We start from the raw sequence: 19,431 nt of genomic DNA on the forward strand, positions 1-19,431 counted from the left end.
CACTAGAACGATTTGTTCGCGTTTTCTTTCGCTAATTACGCCACATTGCACTGAAACAAGTGATAATTTAGAGCAAAGTTTTTGGACAAGGCAACAGGTTAAGTAGCCAGTTGTTGGTTTCTAATCGATTGCATATTTGTGACCTAGCAGATCAAGGTTTTGATTGTTGTTGCTTGCTTGTAAAATACGTAGTAGTCGAGAATTGACAACGTATTTTTCTCATAATCTTTAGCATTCCCGCGTACTTGTTAATATTAGCTGTTAAGTGTACTTGTTTGCTCTGACGCTGAAGCCATTTGTGGTCATTTGCCGAAAGTCCGAACTTCGCTCACCCGTCGCAGAGAAATAACCACAGTTCAATCGAGTTCGAACAAATGCACCAGAAGAAAAATGCCGACAAAACGAAATCGAAAAGATAGCGAACGATCAACTGGCAGCTCTGGAACACCCAGTCTTACATCTGCACCAGATTTGTCATCAGGCAGTGGTATGCCACATGTTTTAAATGTGCTAATGTGTCATAGATATAGTAGGATACATAGTAAAATTGGTAAATTATGCTGTGCTGCAATCGGTATAATCAAGTTATAATTTTTGTTAATAGCATGTACTCAACAACTCCTTGTTAGAAAATAATACTACCTACCAATACTAATTCTTTTCCTTAAAATATCTTTGTAAAACCAACAACTTTACTTTTTGTAACAATAGAGTTATTGTATGCATACAATTCACTTGGTAATTCAAAAATGTTTAAATTCTCCAAACAATTTATCAATGCCTAAACTTATCCTATCAGGAACTAGTAGCAGTAGTTCTGGTTCTGTGGATGGCGAGAGTGAGGAAATGACTTTAAAAACCTGCTGCTTTCCTAGTGGTTGTCCTCTTGGCGAAGACACATTGACTGAAGAAGCTGCTGTAAGTTGATTAAAGTGTAATATTCTAAAGGTGTCTACTTAGCTATTTAATAGCCTCATTACTTGCTGAAAACCCACAAAACCAGGTGCGCTTTGTGTACTGTTGGAATCGTATCACCAAAAATTAGTGTTTTGCAAGTGAGCACCTTATTGTGTTGCTGTTGGAATCTTATTAAAAATGTGTTGCTTTGCTTTTAATTGGGCTTAGTTAAATTGCCCAAAAGGGCTGAATAGTTCTACATTTAATTCAGGAAACTGTAACAGGAAAATATAATGTTGGTAGACTGTGAGATAACAATGAATTAGGCTTACCCATATGCTCGAGTATTCGAGTATTTAAAGCATTACACTGCTTTTCGGTTTATGCTTTTTGAATTTAACTTCATGGTGTTTTGTGTTGCAGATGGTCAAAGTCATATGCAATTATGATGCTTGTTCATCAGGTCAATTCATGCATATGGAGTGTTTTGCCCACTGGGAGGAAGGCATTTTGGCACATCTACGTTCCCATGGTAAATAAGTTTTAAAATATAAATCTGTAAACAACAATTTTTTTAACCAAAAGGCAAAGTTTCGTTATAACATTAGTAGGCAATGCCGAGTCATATTGCAGCATTGCAGGTATGCATCACACTCTTGTAAAAGTTCATCATTATATTTTGACTTGTCTGAATTAACTTTTGGTACCTTAGTTAATTTAGGGAACTGACTAATTTCGTGCCCTGCATTGTTATTGTATCCTAATTTTGGGACCTGTGCGGGCAGACATTGGCGACCACGTGCTCACAGATCGGCGCGTGTGTACGTGATATCATGCTCGCGGTCTTTGCTTGTTCGTTTTCCTTGCGCAATTTTAATGTTATTGCTATGCCTGGTACGTGTTCCAAGGAACGTTGCGATTATTGTGTCACACTTCTTTTTACGTCATAGGGTTGTTGCGCAACGTCATAAATTACACTTCAATTGTATTTCAGTTTTTTAAGATCAAAATTGTTCTTGCCTCAACCTGTTTCAAATTGGCAACAAACGTGCAACGCTGTAATCGAAACGGCATTGAAGCCAATACAGGAAGTTCGGCAATTAAACGCCAACGCCAAAGTCAAACAGTATCGCGTGCTGTAAATTTGATGTCAGCAAACATCTGCACCTTTTATGTCCATTAGCATGCGAGGCAATGAACATTCGATGTAGGGTCGTGTTTTTTTGCACGTGTCACAGGAGGCACAACAATATGCCGCAATGTAAGATGACGGTTCTGGTGACATACAATTTTGTCAACGTTTGCACCCTCGCAATCCCCCACCTATCCCAGCAAAAAAGGTCGATCTTTGTAAAGTACCTTTTCTGTAAAAGCCAATTTTAGCAGACCCTGAATTTGAACAGTTGCACTCAATCCAACCAATTCTTGTGTAACAAACCACTAAACTTAACCGATCAACATAAAAACTAGATGTCCTAAGAGAATACAGTACTATATGTGTATTATAACCTCACAAGCAGCTATCATTAATTGCGGTCAGTTGCCGTGCATTTTTTTTTCAGCAACCGTCACAAAGGTAAACAGCAGTGTGTGGAAAGCATGTCAGTGCTTTGCTTGCATAAATACTTGTGCGGTTTAACTCGCGTGTTGCAGTCGTTGTTGAGAACATGTGGAAAATCACTTTCTATGCAGTAAACAACATTACGTGAGCGCCCCCAGATCAACCGGTCCGTGTTTACACCGACCGGCCGGCCGGCCGGCCGGCCGGCATGTCCTCAATTCAACCCCCCCAAAAAACGCCGATCCGCTAAACCCGAATGACATCATGACGTCACAACATGGCGAAAATTGCTTGTCACAGATTTTTTTAAACTCGTTTGATCTTTGCTCGATCGATGTCGCTTCGCTGTCCCCTGTTGTTGTGAGGTTGTGTTTGATGATGGCCACCCTGTATTGGCGTTCGAGCACTAATGCTTGATATTCTGTGCGAACCTGCTGGTGTTGCTGATATTCAATAGTGAATGTTTGTCAAGCAGGCAATTTGTAGCACTTTCTTTAAAGTGTTTATAGTTCTTGAGTACATTGTCCATGACATAATAACATAGGAAGTAATTTGTGCACCGAGTTGTTACCAATTATATCTCTGGACATTGCTCTTGCAAATTTCCCAAATATGAGTGTATTTTAATTAGAAAACACATCAACGCAAATTAATTGAATTTGTTTTAAAAGTAATGTCTGTTTGTTTAGGTCGTGCCCGAAGTTGGTCCGAAAAGCAACGTCGTCAGAACCTTTGGACAAAGCGAGGATATGACCTTGCCTATAGAGCTTGTGTGTGCAAGTGTAAACACGGCCACCTTCGTAAAGATTTGGATTGGGTTCCTCAAGCTTCTGCAGGTAATTGAAAATAATATTTTAAATGTATCATATGCTCTTACCCATCACTGCAAGATGAGCTTGACTGTTATCGTTCATATAAATTAGGGTTAAAAGGTGTTGATCGTATTTCATGAATTATTTCCCTTAGCAGAAAGTCACACATTTCAAAATGATTGTTTATTATTATTTTCATCCACACAATCAAACAGACTCCTGGGAAAGTTTTCAGATATCTTTCTCCAGTTTCACACCCGACACCGCTACTATGTGCAGTGCTAACTAACAATAATAGGACGATTCTTCTGTTGTAATGTACACTCTGTATTACGTCACAGGCTGTGAATGTGGTGATTGGTTTATTGTTCCCCAGTCAATTGTTTCTTCCATGGTTTGCTGTGTGTAGAAATTGACAAGTATCTTCAAGAGCTGGCCTTTTGTGTTATGTAGATACTAAACATGTATATTTCTGAGTGTGCACATGATACAAATGACAAACTTAAATAGGATTGACACAGTGGGCCTAGAACATTCCATAAAAACATTTTTAAATAAAATTAGGTGTCTGTCTTCACAAAATAAGCAAATCCCTTGTTTGCAGGTTTAAATGCTGAAGGTGAGGTGGCCAATGCCAAGAAGAAAAATCGCAAGAAGCACAAAGATCTTCCTGCTCTTGGTGCAGCTAAATATGCAAACATGGCCGGTAGAAGCAAGTCCAAGGCAATTCCTGACAGGTATGTAAACCATTTAATAACAATCATGTCAAACAATTTTGTTATTTAAAAAAACATGTATATACAGCTTTTTCATCCACCAGCTCCTAGCGGAGCTAAAATACACTGGCCAATAGAAAAATATAATTAATGTATTTCTTGCATAAGAAGTCAGCAATAAACATTATGTCTTTTTTTGTTTACAGCAAAGATGCTCGAATCCGTCATAACTCGACAAATTCTGCTATTTCGATTGATCAGGGTTATAGTAGCAGCTCACCGAGCACCACCGAAATAAGCCCCTATCTTTTCTCACCTCCTTATCATCACCATTCTCGTCCCATGTTTAACTTCCACCCCACCCAAATACCCCCAAGTCGTTGCTCCAGCGGTTTCCATACACTTTCTACATCACCCTTACCTGAAATACCCGATGACATGATACTTCAGTCACCAGTGTCTACCGATAGAGGGTCGATTTTAGATGCGTTTTCACCCCCTCTCTCACCTGACACCCCCTCGTGCAGCAGCAATGGCCTTGCTAGAGATATAAACATGAATGACATATATCGAGCGTTCCCAAAGGCATCAGAAAACAACCGGCCTTGCACAGAGAGCGATATACAGGCTATGAGTCAACTGATTGACAATTTGTGGAGAAATGGTAAACAGACGAGCAATCAAAGAGCTGATGCCAATGCTACCCCTACCCCCTCTATACCTGTGCCACAAAATACTGATTATTTTCAACCCTACCCGGCAAACCAGGACCCATTTAACTCATTCAGGGGGTGTGATCCAGGTAGTGCCCCTTTACCCACCTTTACCAACTCCCCCCGAGTTCGACATACATCTCTGCCATCCAATTACCAACTCAGTATTGGCTCTCTGCCCGGACAACCAACTCTGGACCGTTATCAGCAACTCAATGGCCCCACTGAACAAGAAGCATGGCGCAAAATGGTGACAGCATGTCATGGCATGGCACCTCAAGATAATCCACTGCAACACAGAGAACAGAAAGATGTGGAGAAAAGGGAAATAAACAAGTACATCCTCAGTATGATGAATACTGAGATTAGTAAACCACAGGTAAGCTTTTAATTTGTGTTGTTTTGGCTGAGTATGTGAAGTTGTCTTCCAGCGCTCAAAGTCTGATTGTGTATTAATTGCTGGTTATGAGAAAGGATTAGCTTGTTCTCATGATTTTAATTGAGTACAGTCCAGAAATTGGGCAGTGTACATATGGTTTCCTGCTACTGTGCAACTTCAAAATTTCACTCATGTTAAATTGTTATTTTATATATTTTGCACACAGGTGATAACTATTCCAAATGACAAATATAACAGCAATGGGCACAGCCACACAGAAATACGTCTCGTTCCAATGAAATCCACAACATTCGCCAAGAGATATGATTTCTCTGCTTTCAAGGTATACACACGATTATTGACTTAACATTGGAAGCATATTTTTCCAACAAAATTTATTTCATATGTGCAGAAAGTCCTTCCACGCCAACACATTAACCCATACAGAATTAAAATGGAGGGAGAAGGGTATGGAAGTGATGACCTCAGAAACTTAATTTTAGCCAGTCTCAGTATGGTTAACTGCTCCCAAGTATGTGTTTTACTTGTACATTTTTCCCTTTCAAATCTGATAAGGTTTAAGTTTTCCTAAATAGGCAATTACAAAACACAATTTGGTTGAAATGTACTTGCGATTTGTAAACACTTATTGCAACAATGGTGGTGTTCACAATAATTATCTCATTGCATTTGTATTCAACGATTTCACCTAAAACTTTGCACATTCTCAATATAAACATTTGTCCGTTGAAATATTAACCGTCTGTTATTGGAGATTTATTGAGACAATTTGAGTGGGTCGCTTACTCAAAAAACTAGTAAATTTGTGTGTAGTTTTCCAGGATTTTCCTAATTTACTATACCCTAGATTTGTAGTGAGCAAAGTTGTATTTTCATAGATGAACTGCGTTGTCTGCGGAAGCGACCTTCCCATCTATGATCATTTCCCTCTAGTGGACGGAACAATGTTTCTTAGTCCGGAGTGCAACGAGCGCACTGAGAAGAAATGTTTCAAGGTATATTGTTAGCAACACCTCAACTGCTCTTTGATTAAAGTGTTGAATTGTACAGCATTGAAATTTGGTTGTCTTGTGGTCTTTGAAATGTTTCTTAGTTGAAAATATTGGTATTGCAAATTGCAATTTTATAGAGAAGCTTGGATTTCTAAAAATCATTAAAAAAAATGTTTGTCCAAAAAAAAAATTACTATTTGTGTTAAAATTCTTCCATGAAATTTATATATTTACAAAAGTCACAAATGTAAGATGGTGCTAAAAAAAGTTTCACTGAATGCATATAACCACCAGTAATGAAATGCAAATGCCCTGTTTGCATATTCTGCAACCGTCTAGCAAACCAACACGTGTGAAATAACTCGCCAGTTGACCAACAGCACAAATTCCACTCGATTCATCATTGAAATATCGCACCGGAAACTGGTGTCACACATCCACCGTCTCTGCAAAACTTTGCAGCAAAAATTAAATTGTGACGTCATAATGGTGATCATCAGCGAACAGAGGTAGCGTTACTTCGCTACAAACAAGACGTGATTGTTCGGTGTTGCCGCTTTAAAGCAACCGCGTTACAACGGAAAGAAATAGTACTTGTTTGTGCGCAAGTGTTGCATTTGCTGTCTATACCGGATTTAAAGCATATGCATGACATATAAGTTATTTAATTATATTTTTGCCAATTACAGCAAAATCCAGTGTTAGGAAAATTATTTTCGTTTCGGTTCCGCCCACAAAACCAACAATAACATTCCGCAAGATGTGGCAATGCCGTAGAATCTGCCCTTAGTGAGGCAACAATACGAAGTTTATTACGTGTTCCACCAACAGGGTATTCCCCGAGTATTTCACCTGGGATATAACATGGGGATGGGGGTTGTGTTATAAGTGGAACCACTGAGCAAGCATGTTGACCCACGCCTACGCGTTAGTAATGTAAACCTCGATCGCATATTCTGTGCTTTGTTAGGAGGTTTTCAAAATACCCCAAGGCAGAGAAAAACATCAAAAGTAGTAATTATGTCTATTATAAAGTTGTCCATGCTGTAAACAACGCAATGTTTTTGGGTGACCACACACAATAAATTAAACCTCTGCATGTCATGACAATTAAAACTACAAACGACTTCCAAAGCAAAACATTACATTTATTGAAAGGAAAACGTTGTAGTCACATTTTAAGCACAAAATGCAAGTGCCATGTAAACTTACAGACTTCGTGGCCCAAATTGTATAAAATAATATCCATAACCAAGGCATCAATGTACACAGTATAGCGTGTGTTTGGTAAGTCCCGAGGCAGTGCAGTGACGTAATAATGTGCTATGTCGTTTTTCCTTCAGATCAAAGTGGAAGGCAAGCACGAGTTCGTTCACGCAGCTTGTATGAGATGCTTGGAAGGACTGCACACGATCGTTTGCAGAATGTGCGACTCCAGATGGGAGGGAACCCATCACCAACTTGGTAGGTGTAACTTTGCAAGTCCAATTACTGTCCACGAATCCCGTTCTTGAAGATTTTGTCGCGTAATTGATCACGTGATCAAGTTCTTCATGACCGCGCAGTTGATAACGTGATCAAGTTCTTCATGAACGCGCAGTTGATCACGTGATCTAGTTCTTCATGACCGCGCAGTTGATCACGTGTTCAAGTTCTTCATGAACGCGCAGTTGATCACGTGTTCAAGTTCTTCATGAACGCGAAGTTGACCACGTGATCAAGTTCTTAATGAACGCGCAGTTGATCACGTGGCCAAGTTCTTCAAGGGGTGCGCAAAAAAAATATTATTTAATTTTGGAATATTTTATTATGACATCACCAGTTTAAAAATTGTTTGGCACCGAAATCCCCCAAGTTTTTATTTCGCGCAAACGAACCCGAACATCCTTCAAATTTAATTGAACACATTCTATGTTGGATCCGCTGTCACTGTTGGGATTTGGCAAAATATTGCAAGGTCAGCACAATTCAGTCGAACGAAATGATCACATCTCAAACCTTAATGTACACCTGTCAAACGGACTTGCTTACTGCAACAAGCAATTCTGTTCCTCTAACGTCATTGCGGCTTTCTGATTCAATTGAATGCTTGACGTGACCCGTATCGAATGTTGTGTTCTCTTAAGATGAATAGCTCGGTGTGGATCGGTTCAACGTATTGGCTCTAGTTTAGAGGACGACATTTTAATGATTAATTTATGTGGTTATGAACGACCTCGACCTTATTTATCCACGTTACGCTTTGGCACATGGATTGAATTCATTCTATAAGTGCTTACATATTACTACCCTGCACGATTGATGATCCGAAGTTATGTTAAAACCAAAGGATAACAGACTTTTTCATTTGTCAAAACAACAAACGTTGAAACTCAATTCTCAAACAAATATGTCAAGAAAGTTATCCAAACTCCATATGAAGGCCCAACTACAAACTAAGCAGTTTACTTAATAGAAGTCAATAGGTTTTTGTGAGCAGTTAAAAATGTAGGAGTGTACTGTAGTTGGTTTGCTGCAGCGTAAGTTGCATTTAGGCGACCAGTACCATACCTTTTCAAACAAACAATCTGCTTTTCATTCCGAAACTTTCAGCAGAAAGCATTAAGCCACAAAAAGACAATTTTCGCAGTGAAGTAAATTAAATGAAACCAACCAAGCAGCAAGTTGCTGTGAAGTACACCGGATATAGTATGTTGTAACGCGGCAGTGTAATTCCAACTTCGTGGTATATGCCACATACAAGCTGGATAATTTCCAGCACGACTCAATAGCACGAAGTGCCATCTAAAGATACTCAAACAGCAGTGCTTCCTTATTTGGTCAAGCAAAGCCATTGCTGCACCCTTGCTGTAGTATGACGCCATAGTGGAGATTATGACGCGATAATAACAAAACCACTTGTGGAATGCACGCGGTTTATATACAGATGTGTTCCATGCCGAACAGAGTTTTAATTGGCGGAATATAATTTAAACTTAATTGCTTCTAAAATTAAGAGTTTTTATCAGTGCCAACACACAAAAACTTTCGGAAAGATTTGATGTTAATATTCGACCCAACACCAATACCTTCAGCCAGCCAATAATCGTCTGAATCCCAATATTAAATAACGTCATTAATTCTCATAATGTCAGTGAAAAAAATCCCTGCTTTGTCCACAAACAACACTTTGTATTTTCGCTGTGGCGACAAATCTAACTTTTTTTTATCTTATTCTTGCATTAGTTTTAGTAGCGTTGGTTTAAAATCCATGCATAAACGAAAGCAAGATTCGGAGTACCGTCATTGAATTTGAATTAAATTACATTTCAAGGACGTCCCGGCTAATCATAAACTTGTTTTTGCTTCTCGGGATTGTTGCATTCAGTTTAGTGCCCAACGGATGACGGTGATTGTATAGTCACCATAAAGTGAAAGTCGGTGCCTGCCTCGTATTATGGGCATGTAGCTTGAATCATGCAAATGTTGCAACGCGTTCTTGAAGCAAAAAAAATCGTCTCTTTCGGAGCCATGTCTGTTTGACGAGCGTAAATGTGCGGACGCGGTTAACCAAACTATCAAAACCAATCGAGCCAGCGGAGCGACACGTAATATTTGCATTATCGTCTCGTGATGAAAATATTTACACGGCCTTGCCTCAAAGACTGTACGTAAATATTGACACCGGTTTGCGACACAAACTCCTCTTGGCCACAACGTTGCAAAAACAGTCGAATACCTTGTGAAAAATCTACTGAGAAACAACTTTCAGATGTGTAAATTTCATCGAAAGAGTTTACAAGAGAAAGAATATCAAACCGAAATATCCAAGGCTGCTTAATACGTACTAGTTCCATACATGAACACCCATGGGAAATTACTAAATAAAATGTTTCTCTAATCAAATTTGATGAAATAACTTAAAAGTTGCAAAAGTGCAATATTTAGCTCCCGTATGGCGTTTAAGTTTCAACAAATAATTTGTGCTTATCGTTGCAGGTACATTGTACATGTACGACATATTTGCAGCCAACCCTTGCTGCCAACGCCGTCTCTGCTGCAAGCACTGCGGTAAGACCAACACACTGTTCCTTCGCGACCTCTGGTGTCTATTAAAACTTTATATTTCACTCACCAGGTGGCGTAGTGGTCGATATCCGCCAAGGCTTGAAGTTCTACAGCGATTACAGCAAGTCACACATGTGTCCTTCTTGTGGAAGGAGCAGCTACCACTTCGTACACCCTACCACCTCTTACCAACTAATGGGCCTCGTGCTCTCCTAGACTCTTGACGTCATCACATTGAGTGACGTCACGGCACTGCCGCTTCGCTGCTTCTGTTGTAAAGTTCACATCAGCTTCATGCCGTATTTTGTTGTCGCCTTAAAGTGGGTTTAGTTTGTTACTTGCAAGTGTAAATGATGACGTAGCATCTTTTGAAAACATCAATTCGACGCCTATGATTTTTGTGTGAAAAAATGAATTTGTTTTCCAACCAGCGCCTCCCCTAAGTTTCTCTCCGTTGCGCAAAACGTGTGAAAAAAGTTTCAGTTTGACAACGTTATGATTTTTCGGCCTAATCATGATTGTTGTTTTTCGTCACCGATGACGTCACGCTTTGTTGTAGAGCTCGAGTACATGCTTGTATATACGGTGTTTATCTTGGATGACGTCATTGTTGTGTATTTTTTTGTTGTCCAAGGTGCTTTCAACGGAGGTGTAATTGCTGTAAATTGACACACATCAGGGTAACACTTACGTCACAACCATTTTGTGACGTAACAAAACAGGTGCTGTAAGTGGCACCGTTTAAGTTGCGTTGTAAAAGTAACTGAAGACGCAACTTTTAGGTAATTCCCCCATAGCACAATTTTCCCGTTTTTTTCGTCGCTTTAGTGACGCATCGTAACAATGCAGTTGTGTTGCTTGGTAACGGCGAGCTTGAAAATCGCTTTTCGATCTTGTACAGATGTATATTTAGTGGCCCCGCCAACTCAAAACGTTTGCTGATAGAATCAAATTAACTCGGATGAGGTTTCGACATTCCTATACACGCTCGTTGGCACTTGTATATTGAATTTACGGTGACGTGGCATGCTACAATTGGACGTTAGATTTGTAAACGCTTGCTTTTGTTGATAGGAAATAATGATGAATAAACCCTATAACAATACTTGTGTGTGGGTTTTTGCTTTTTCATTGGTGTTGGGCACCAGCATTGGGGTTATTGTGCAAACTGTGAGACTGTAGGTTCAAATTCCGTCACCTTTTTGCAGCAAATGTTGTTGATAAGTATGGCTTTTAATTTAGGTAAGCAAATGTTCTGTGTATACGAAAACCGTTTCAATGTTGGCCAGCGCAAGTTCCTTTTCATATCATAGCCAAGACAACGGTGCTGAACTTAATTGGAAATCGCTCTTCCCACAAGTCACAAAAAGTTCAAATAACGTCAGAAGTCAGCCAGTCTGAATGATGGGTTCCTGGTGCAAATCAGGGTAACTTGGGGTAAATTAAGTCCTTTTTGTTGTTGTTTACTTGGAAGTGCTGCAAACTGTTGTAACAGTCCTTGCTTAGTCCTTATTCGCAAGCCGAACAAAAACTAGTACTACAATTGTATGAAACACAATGGTTAAAGTACTCAAAACACAAGTTTGTCTGCACTTGCATCACCAGTTAACAATATAAATAAAAAACAGCATTATTTTCTTGACAAGGGGTTAAAAACAACAGCCTTGATAAGATTATTTTCCAACACAGCGGGCAAATATATTTTGCAAATGTTCAAATCAGTTGCAGTCATGTTTCTTTACGTTGGGGCATTTTGCTGCCATTCCTTGACTAAAGTGGTCGATCAAATATGTTACAGGTTTAAACACATAATGCAAATTACCTTTTTTAGGTTAAATCAGCTTGCGGCTAATTCAACAGGATAAATTTATCCGTCAGTGGGCAGCAGAGATTTAAGTAAAACACTTGTATCAATGAAGCGGGCGATGGGTAACATCGGTTAAGCGCCCGATGCTATCGGTTTTTGGTGGTTTAATTTTGCTTCAACCTGTTCCTTTACTGACCCACGGCTGTTGGCTGCTAGTCTTCCACTTACTACAGTACAAATAGCCTAATTAAATTTTCGAATACAGAAGAATAATTCGAAATTGTAATTGCAACTTTTATTTCCGTGTACTTCGCGCGTCATCATTGGCAAATAAACAGCGTTAAAAGCGCGTTACCACCCGCTCTACACGTATTGTGACGCCACTGGTATCTTCACCAGTTTTTTGCCTGGTCAGTTGATTAAAGAAGGCGGAACCGCGTTGAGTAAAACTTAACGATGGAACGAAATGTCAAAAAAAAATCAAAATTTATAGCGGCACAAAATTGCACACCGTGGTGTATGGAACTTATGCAAAAAAACACAAGAAAAACTGCGAATTGCACCGAAAAAATTACTTTCCAGCGAGCAGCCATGTGGAACGTTTGTTTGAGGTTTCAATTGTTACGACACAATCAAACAGAATATTTTGTCATTGCAAGTCTGTCGCAACAATTGCTTTGAAAGTAATTGTAATATGTCAAAAACAAAATCAATTTCGTCTTGCTGATGTCACTATTATGACGTCACTAGCGGCACCGCATTTTCACGAAACTTGAATTGTTCCGTGACGTTGATGGGAAAGGAGGTGCGGTGACCGCTGGGGCGGCGACAGAGAGGCGGATCTGATTGCGTGATCCGGTGACGTGTTTGACGATGATTGGTCGGGAGAATAGTCCGCTGAATATCTAGTGACGTAGATGAGCGATGGAGGTGAGGATACAGATTGTCCCGGATATGACGTTGCAGGCACGTGTTCGACCAATGGAGGAGAATCGCTTTCATCACCAGAGGCGCAATGGAGTTTGGCGGGAGAACCGACTGCAAAAAGATAATGAACTTTAGTTTTGCAGCCAAAACAAATCGGATTTAAGTGTTTAGAAATCTTTGTGTGAGAGTGAATATATCGTATGTTGATATGACGTCAGGATTTAGGTCGTAATTATTCTGTTCCATGGAGATTTCCGCAAAAGTCTCACAGTTGCTGTATTGTTAGTTTACAAGCTTTAGCGAATCGAGTGACGTATGTAGCAAAACTTTTAGCGATTGCATTAAACTAAAATAAAAACTACGTCACGACTTTTACCTGTTAGATCGAGTGGGGAGGAGGCCCGCTTTCTTTTGTTGTCTCGTCTGCAACAATCGTCGTCACGTGGTCTGACGTCACGCATTGGCGACACGGAACGAACCGAAGACCTCCTGCTCTCCACAGAAACCGGGGAACCCCGAAAAACGTCGTTAGATTCACTTGCTTGTGACGTCATACAGGCAAGTTGTTCTTTAAATTTGTCGTACGCCGCGCGTTTGTTCTCGACGCCTGACTGCAAAAAAGCGACATTGGTGAAATTCGGTTCGAATCTTCCGATAAGAACTGCAAGAAATATCAAAACAAACCTCACCTCAGATAAAATGACGTCATTGTCGGCGTCTGACGTCACTTTTGCATCACGAGGTCTCATGTGAACTGCAAGGTTGCGGAGACCCTCCCCCATTCCTTCCAATACAGACTTCATTCTTTCACGTTCCACTTCTAATTTTTCGCGGGCGTCGCGTTCCCGCGCATGCGCAGTACGGTAGTGAGCGAGTTCGCTCTCTAGCGACTCGATGCGGCTTTGAGAGGCGGTGAATTGCGCGTACAGGTTGGAGTACTGAAAATAAAATATTACCGTTGAATATTTCGAAAAACATGATTTCTATGTTTTTGACGAAAATGGACTGAGCAGTGTTTTAAGCAAATATATTAGCTTCATTATTGTAGTAAAATAATGCAGAATAATTTAAAAATTTCTACAAAGAAATGGCTGTGCGATAAATTTTAAAGCAAGAAACTGCTTGTAAGTCGCCGGACTTAGAAACGCCCACTGCTGCATCGCAAGAGGTGCAGATTGTATTGTTACTTTCAACACAAAAACAGGTTTCCAGGAAACTTGTTAGAGCAGAAAAATTTAACCTAGAGGTAAGCGACCCTCGCACTACCTGAGATTATCGTTTTGATACCGCTAAAGCTCTTGTCCTGCGGGCGACCTCTTTTTCGCAGAAGTGTCGCGCTTACATAACTGAAAACCGAATGCGAAATTGCGATGAAGGTATATAGGCTTCGGTGGAGTTTATATACAGATGCTAAAGATTACCTCTGCAGGGGATCCGTCTCGGCCCAGAATCGAATGAATCTTGCGTAGTTCCATCTCTAACTCTTGAGCTTTACGCTGCAATTCCACAGGCTGTAAACAGATAAATTTCGGTTGGACTTATTTCGCTGTTGCTCGGTAAAATGGCGAACGATTCGGACGCCCAGGACGTTACTGTTCTTTCACAGCTCAACTTTAGCGTCAACAATCATTTATTGTTGTTCTTGAAATATGGTGCTTTAAATTTGAGTAAGCAATACATGCGATTTTGTGTTTGAAAGTTGTTGTTTATTTGTAGCAAGTTTAAACAAAATACTACAACGATAAAAATGTCGTGTTTCATTTTCTTGCCATCAAAATTAATTACCTTCAATGCCAACAAAATGTACGAGTTTAATTTTAACCTCAAATGAACATGTAAATTTTCTCAAAACTAATGAGACACTAAATTTACGTTGTCAACAAATGTCAAATAACTTACGTTTCTTCGTAGACCGTCGGTGCTTGACTTGTTTTCAAGGACGTCCAATCGTTCAAATAGCTTTCGCTCATCCGACCTCAACTTGTCGTTTTCCTCTTCCAGTTTCCTTGCGAACGTCTGCAACAATTGTTTTTGACTTTTAAATAACGAGAAAGATAAGGAATTTATTCCCGCAACATTGTGTTTGACGTAACAGTGTTTGCACCTGTTTTCTGCACTCGGTAGCAACGGACCTCGCGGCGTTCTTGCGCACGACACAGGTTTCACGCGCTTTAGCGTCGAACGCAGGAACGCATCATTGTTACGTATAGCGCGAAGTTCTTCTAACCGCAGCAAACGAAAGGTCGCGCGTTTCTGCCACTTTCACCGCCACAAGCCGTAAGTCGCAATCCAAAAAACGGTGTTGTGAGCTCACAATCGGTTTTGTTAACGTCATAGAGTTATTGGAACTCACCAATTGTTCTTGGTATTTGTGCTCGGCGGCCAGGGCTTGTGCGGTCATCTGCTTCATGTGATCCACCACAGCGGAGGTGTTAGTGAATCCGAATGGGTGACGAAACCCAGCTGACGCCGAAAACCCTGGTGGGTTGGAAAATGGGGCGTGAAGACCGGGTAAAAGGGGGTAGCGGGAGTTGATTGCGCTCAAATTGCCGAGAGGTTGGTTGTGTTCGAAGGACAGAGCGTCGCTGGAAGTTTGCGGCAGAGGCAAAGCATGTGTGGACATCGGGGGTTTGAATGGGATGCCGGCGGGCTGCGAGAACCAAAATCCGGGTGCAGTAAGGTGGTTTGCTGTCGATGTCAGCAGAGGTGTTGGTCTTGGAGGCGAAGTGCTGTTAAAGCGCTGTGGAGTGTTCTGCGACAATATGGAGAACAAGCATTGAGCACAAGGTTTTTAAACAGTTGCATCAAATAAAAGTTGTTGTTTTTATGTTTACCTCTGATGAATTGTTTCTTTTGTATTGTGTGAAACCTTTGGCCCAACTGTCGTCCTTTCGGTCCAACAAGTTAAGAAATGGTGACGTCGGCGAAACGTTGTTTGATGATGTCATACGTTCTTGGTCTTGACTTTGGCTTCGTTTGTAGAGTCTCCGTCGAATTTGGGAACCTAAATTTAGAGTTATGTTATTTCGTTAATTCCATTTGCGAAGTTTATGATACTAATGTTACAAGACCACTTCAAAAGACTCTGTTACAACTCGTTCTAATTATGGTTGAAAAATCACTCATTCAACCGCTTTCCGGGAAAAAGTGCCATAATAAAATTACAATCGTTGGAAAAAAATGCCTTCAACAAACCTTTGGTAATATTGGTTTAAACCACTTTTTATGATGAAATTATTGGTGGTAGTTTTGATGTGCAATCACCTTTTGCCCTATAGTTACCTTTATGCACAGGAGGAAGCAGCTGGTAGACTCGATACGGTTCACTGATGTCCAATCGGCTGCGATCTGGAAGCTCACGGATGTCCGGCATTTTGTTCAAAGCACACCTCAAGCGTGTTTTCCACACAATGGGTTCGGGCTTGTCAATCCCCTCCCTGTATCTGCCGCTGTGCTTGGCCCATGCCTGTAAAAAACGTAACTAGGTCACTAGGAGCACCGAAGAGCTGCTGTCAGAAGGTACTATAGGGGGTTAGAGAAGAAAAATGTATATAGGGCGTGCGTTCATTTCACATTAATAAGTTGCAGATATGCCGCAATGGTTTATGGGAAAATATAAGGAAAAAAATGGTTTTCTGATAAATTTTTGACGTCAGTTTGTCATATTTGTGTTCCAAATAGATATTTCTAGCAATGGAATAAATTATTCTAGCCACTGCAGAGAATAATTTCATTTAAAACTTACTAAAGCATTCCGCCATGTAACATAACCGCTATCATGTGTTGTAATACAAACTACCACGCAAAGTACCCTATAAGCACATTATCACTATGAGCTGATGCTGGGAACTTTCCAAGACAGTTATATCTCTTGCACGCGACAAGACGTAAAACTTATTGGGAGTTTTTCATTGTTTTGAGAAGTTCCCGCGCAAAGCGAAAGTGTTTTTGAAGATCCTTAAAAGCAACTGTATGATACTGGTTTGTAATGATAGTCCGCAAACGGTGGCGGTCGGTTAAAGCTGCTATTTCCGGGAAAGCGGAGCCCGATTATCTGTTTTCTGCCATTGAGAAAATGCCTCGGTCTGAGGCAATAATGGCGGCGCGATATATTTAGAAGGAAATATCGTCCAGTTCCCGATTCGAAGTTACGATAAAGCGGGGATATCATTTGTCAAAAAAATCGCTGTGTTATCTTTTTCAAGCGAAAGTTACAGAATAACGATTTCGTCTGGGGGTATTTATATGCGTGGCGTCTTTCAGTAAATATAATTACTAGATTGTTTTGCATTTAGTTTAAATAGCCTTGCAAAGGATATACTGAATGTAATAACCTTTTCCATGTTGTTGAATAAACTTTATCAAATAGTTAAGAATGTCCGTAGGGCAACAGCCGCCATTTTAAGTACAGAGCGCCGAAAGCGCACAATCGACTCTTAGATATTTTTAAATTTTTTTAAATGTTTTGATCTAATTGACAAAAAAACTCAAGTCAAGTATTTTCCTAAATTCGGTGATTCCCTTATTTTGTGTCACGCACGTATGACGTCGTTCGATGCAGATAATTACGTCACATGCAAACGTCAGACGATTACGAGTGTCAAGCTTTTTTCAATTTGAAAAAATCCCTGAACGCAACTGAAAAGTCTCATTTGGGTCGTGAATGGAAAGTCACGTAAACACCCGTGTTCAGTAACTCAAAAAAAACATTTCATTTGGAGAAAATTGATTTTGTTTTCGTGTTTTCGAATGGCGCAGTTATCGGAAATTTTATGTGTTTCAAATTCGTAACTCATTTTCTAAATATTTTTTCAGCATTTTTACGCAAAACGTGTAAGATATCAAGACTCTTAACTAGCCTAAATTCTGTGTTACAATGGAATATATTTACAGATAACAATTTTACTTGGTTTAAGAAAATTTTCTTTTCTTACCATAAAAATTTTTGAATCTTCTTCGAGATTGTAATCCTGTCTTCCCGCATGTTTCCATGGCATCCGGAATATCGTCTTCTCGTCGTTTTCCCAAACAAGTCCGGGAATGGTTCCACTGTGACGCAATACCAGCGAATTAAACTCATGTTACGTCACAAGGTAGCAATACATAAAACTATGAAATATTACAAGGAAAGTTTTGTGCAATTTCTGCTTAAAATTTTCTTAATTATCATCGCATTTTTGGTGAAAAACAAGAAATTGGTCGCAAAATATATTTTTGTTATAGTGGATTGCAACTATGTTATCGGTTCTTAAGCAACGGCCAACGGTTATTGTTCAAGAGCTTTAAAAAACAGGATATCGAAAGGACCCAATGAAGTCTATTTTCCTTTTGTGTTATAAATATGCAATAAATTAAGTTTAAATATACATGAAATAAGCATTCATTTTACGTTGAATAAACTGTACGGAAAATATTACTTTTATCCCAACAAGACAACTTTAATCAATTCCTTTTCCGTTTGTGATGTCAATAACAACACAACACGTTTCATGTCAAGCAATTTAACAAGTATTATGAGATGCATACATATATGGCTACTGTTTCAAACTTCATCGGTGTAGCTTGGTGTGACCATGGATGATCTTGCCAGCCAAAAAAGTTATTGAAAGTATTGAAAGAAAGAGAAATGTATATTGACCAACCTGTGAATCATCTTGACGAGCCAAGTCCTCAACCTGTCCCTGTATTCTGGCGCATAAATATCCGAGTCTGTACAGTCTTTTCCATTCATCTCTTCCCCTGTACCGCTCATGGTTTGTTCAATAAAATATTTGTTTAAAGGTTTGCCTAAATCCTGGGAAAACAGAAAAGTTTTTATATATGGTCAAGGTGACCTTGCGGTCATATAGCTACAAAAAAGTTAACGAGCAGATCATAAACAATAAACATTCCCAACAGTTAGTTCGTTCCCGTAATGCAACAAAACTGATTTTAATTGCCTTCCACATTTTCTCCGATAGGCACTCGATGAATTAACAGTAAATTTTTTGCAGTTCTGTCTATTTATCCTCAAAATTCGAGATAGCCTTTTTCCTCCCTCTCTAGCCCCTTCTTCTTACGCCCTCTCTCGTCTGACCACGTACGCGCGAAGACTCGTGACTACAAAACTTTTCGTGGAAGTTATAACTTTTGGCCTACATGAAATGACGCATTACTTGACGGACTTTGGGGTCACAAGGGCCACACCCGGGTTTAAATTTCGGGGTGGCTGAAAGTTAAAAGTATATGTGACCACCATACATATTTATTTGCTAGAAGAATCCGATGCGTGGAAAAATACGTAAAAATTACTTAAAAAATTAAAATGCTGTGGGATATTTGAAAGTGGTTTCTTCCTGAACACAAAATTACCGAAATTTTTCTGTTTTTTAACAGTGCCAGAAAATACAATCACCAAAATGTTCTTCAACGTTAATTACGAATTATGGCGCAATCGCACTTTCTTAAAAGGCCGAACGATTTCGAATGATGTTGGATGCTCGCAATAAGGCAGTCACGTGAATTGTTAGGTGATTGTGGAGTCACTATGACGAGGCCAAACGCGAAACAAGACCTAATC

The 19,431-nt window shown here is 39.8% G+C and overlaps 2 protein-coding genes across 2 annotated transcripts; one reads left to right on the forward strand and one right to left on the reverse strand.

The window, feature by feature from the left end:
• Positions 1-236: 236 nt before the first annotated feature.
• Positions 237-11,235, forward strand: LOC145894249 (headcase protein homolog). The gene is made up of 12 exons (XM_082982777.1): positions 237-487; positions 800-918; positions 1,321-1,429; positions 3,148-3,294; positions 3,875-4,007; positions 4,193-5,078; positions 5,305-5,421; positions 5,491-5,610; positions 5,978-6,094; positions 7,435-7,555; positions 10,070-10,141; positions 10,209-11,235. The coding sequence occupies exons 1-12, from the start codon at positions 391-393 to the stop codon at positions 10,352-10,354; spliced, it is 2,184 nt and encodes a 727-aa protein (XP_082838903.1). The 5' UTR covers positions 237-390; the 3' UTR covers positions 10,355-11,235.
• Positions 11,236-12,238: 1,003 nt separating this feature from the next.
• LOC145894502 (uncharacterized) lies at positions 12,239-18,708 on the reverse strand. The gene is made up of 10 exons (XM_082983114.1): positions 18,515-18,708; positions 17,807-17,921; positions 16,155-16,338; positions 15,707-15,876; positions 15,226-15,624; positions 14,772-14,888; positions 14,294-14,383; positions 13,562-13,810; positions 13,249-13,483; positions 12,239-12,983 (listed from the first exon to the last, which is right to left on the reverse strand). Exons 1-10 carry the CDS (start codon positions 18,622-18,624, stop codon positions 12,709-12,711), a joined length of 1,944 nt encoding a protein of 647 aa, XP_082839240.1. The 5' UTR covers positions 18,625-18,708; the 3' UTR covers positions 12,239-12,708.
• Between the last annotated feature and the right edge of the window lie 723 nt (positions 18,709-19,431).

This window comes from Ascidia mentula, chromosome 3, assembly GCF_947561715.1.
Source record: "Ascidia mentula chromosome 3, kaAscMent1.1, whole genome shotgun sequence".
NCBI classification, from domain to species: Eukaryota; Metazoa; Chordata; class Ascidiacea; order Phlebobranchia; family Ascidiidae; genus Ascidia; species Ascidia mentula.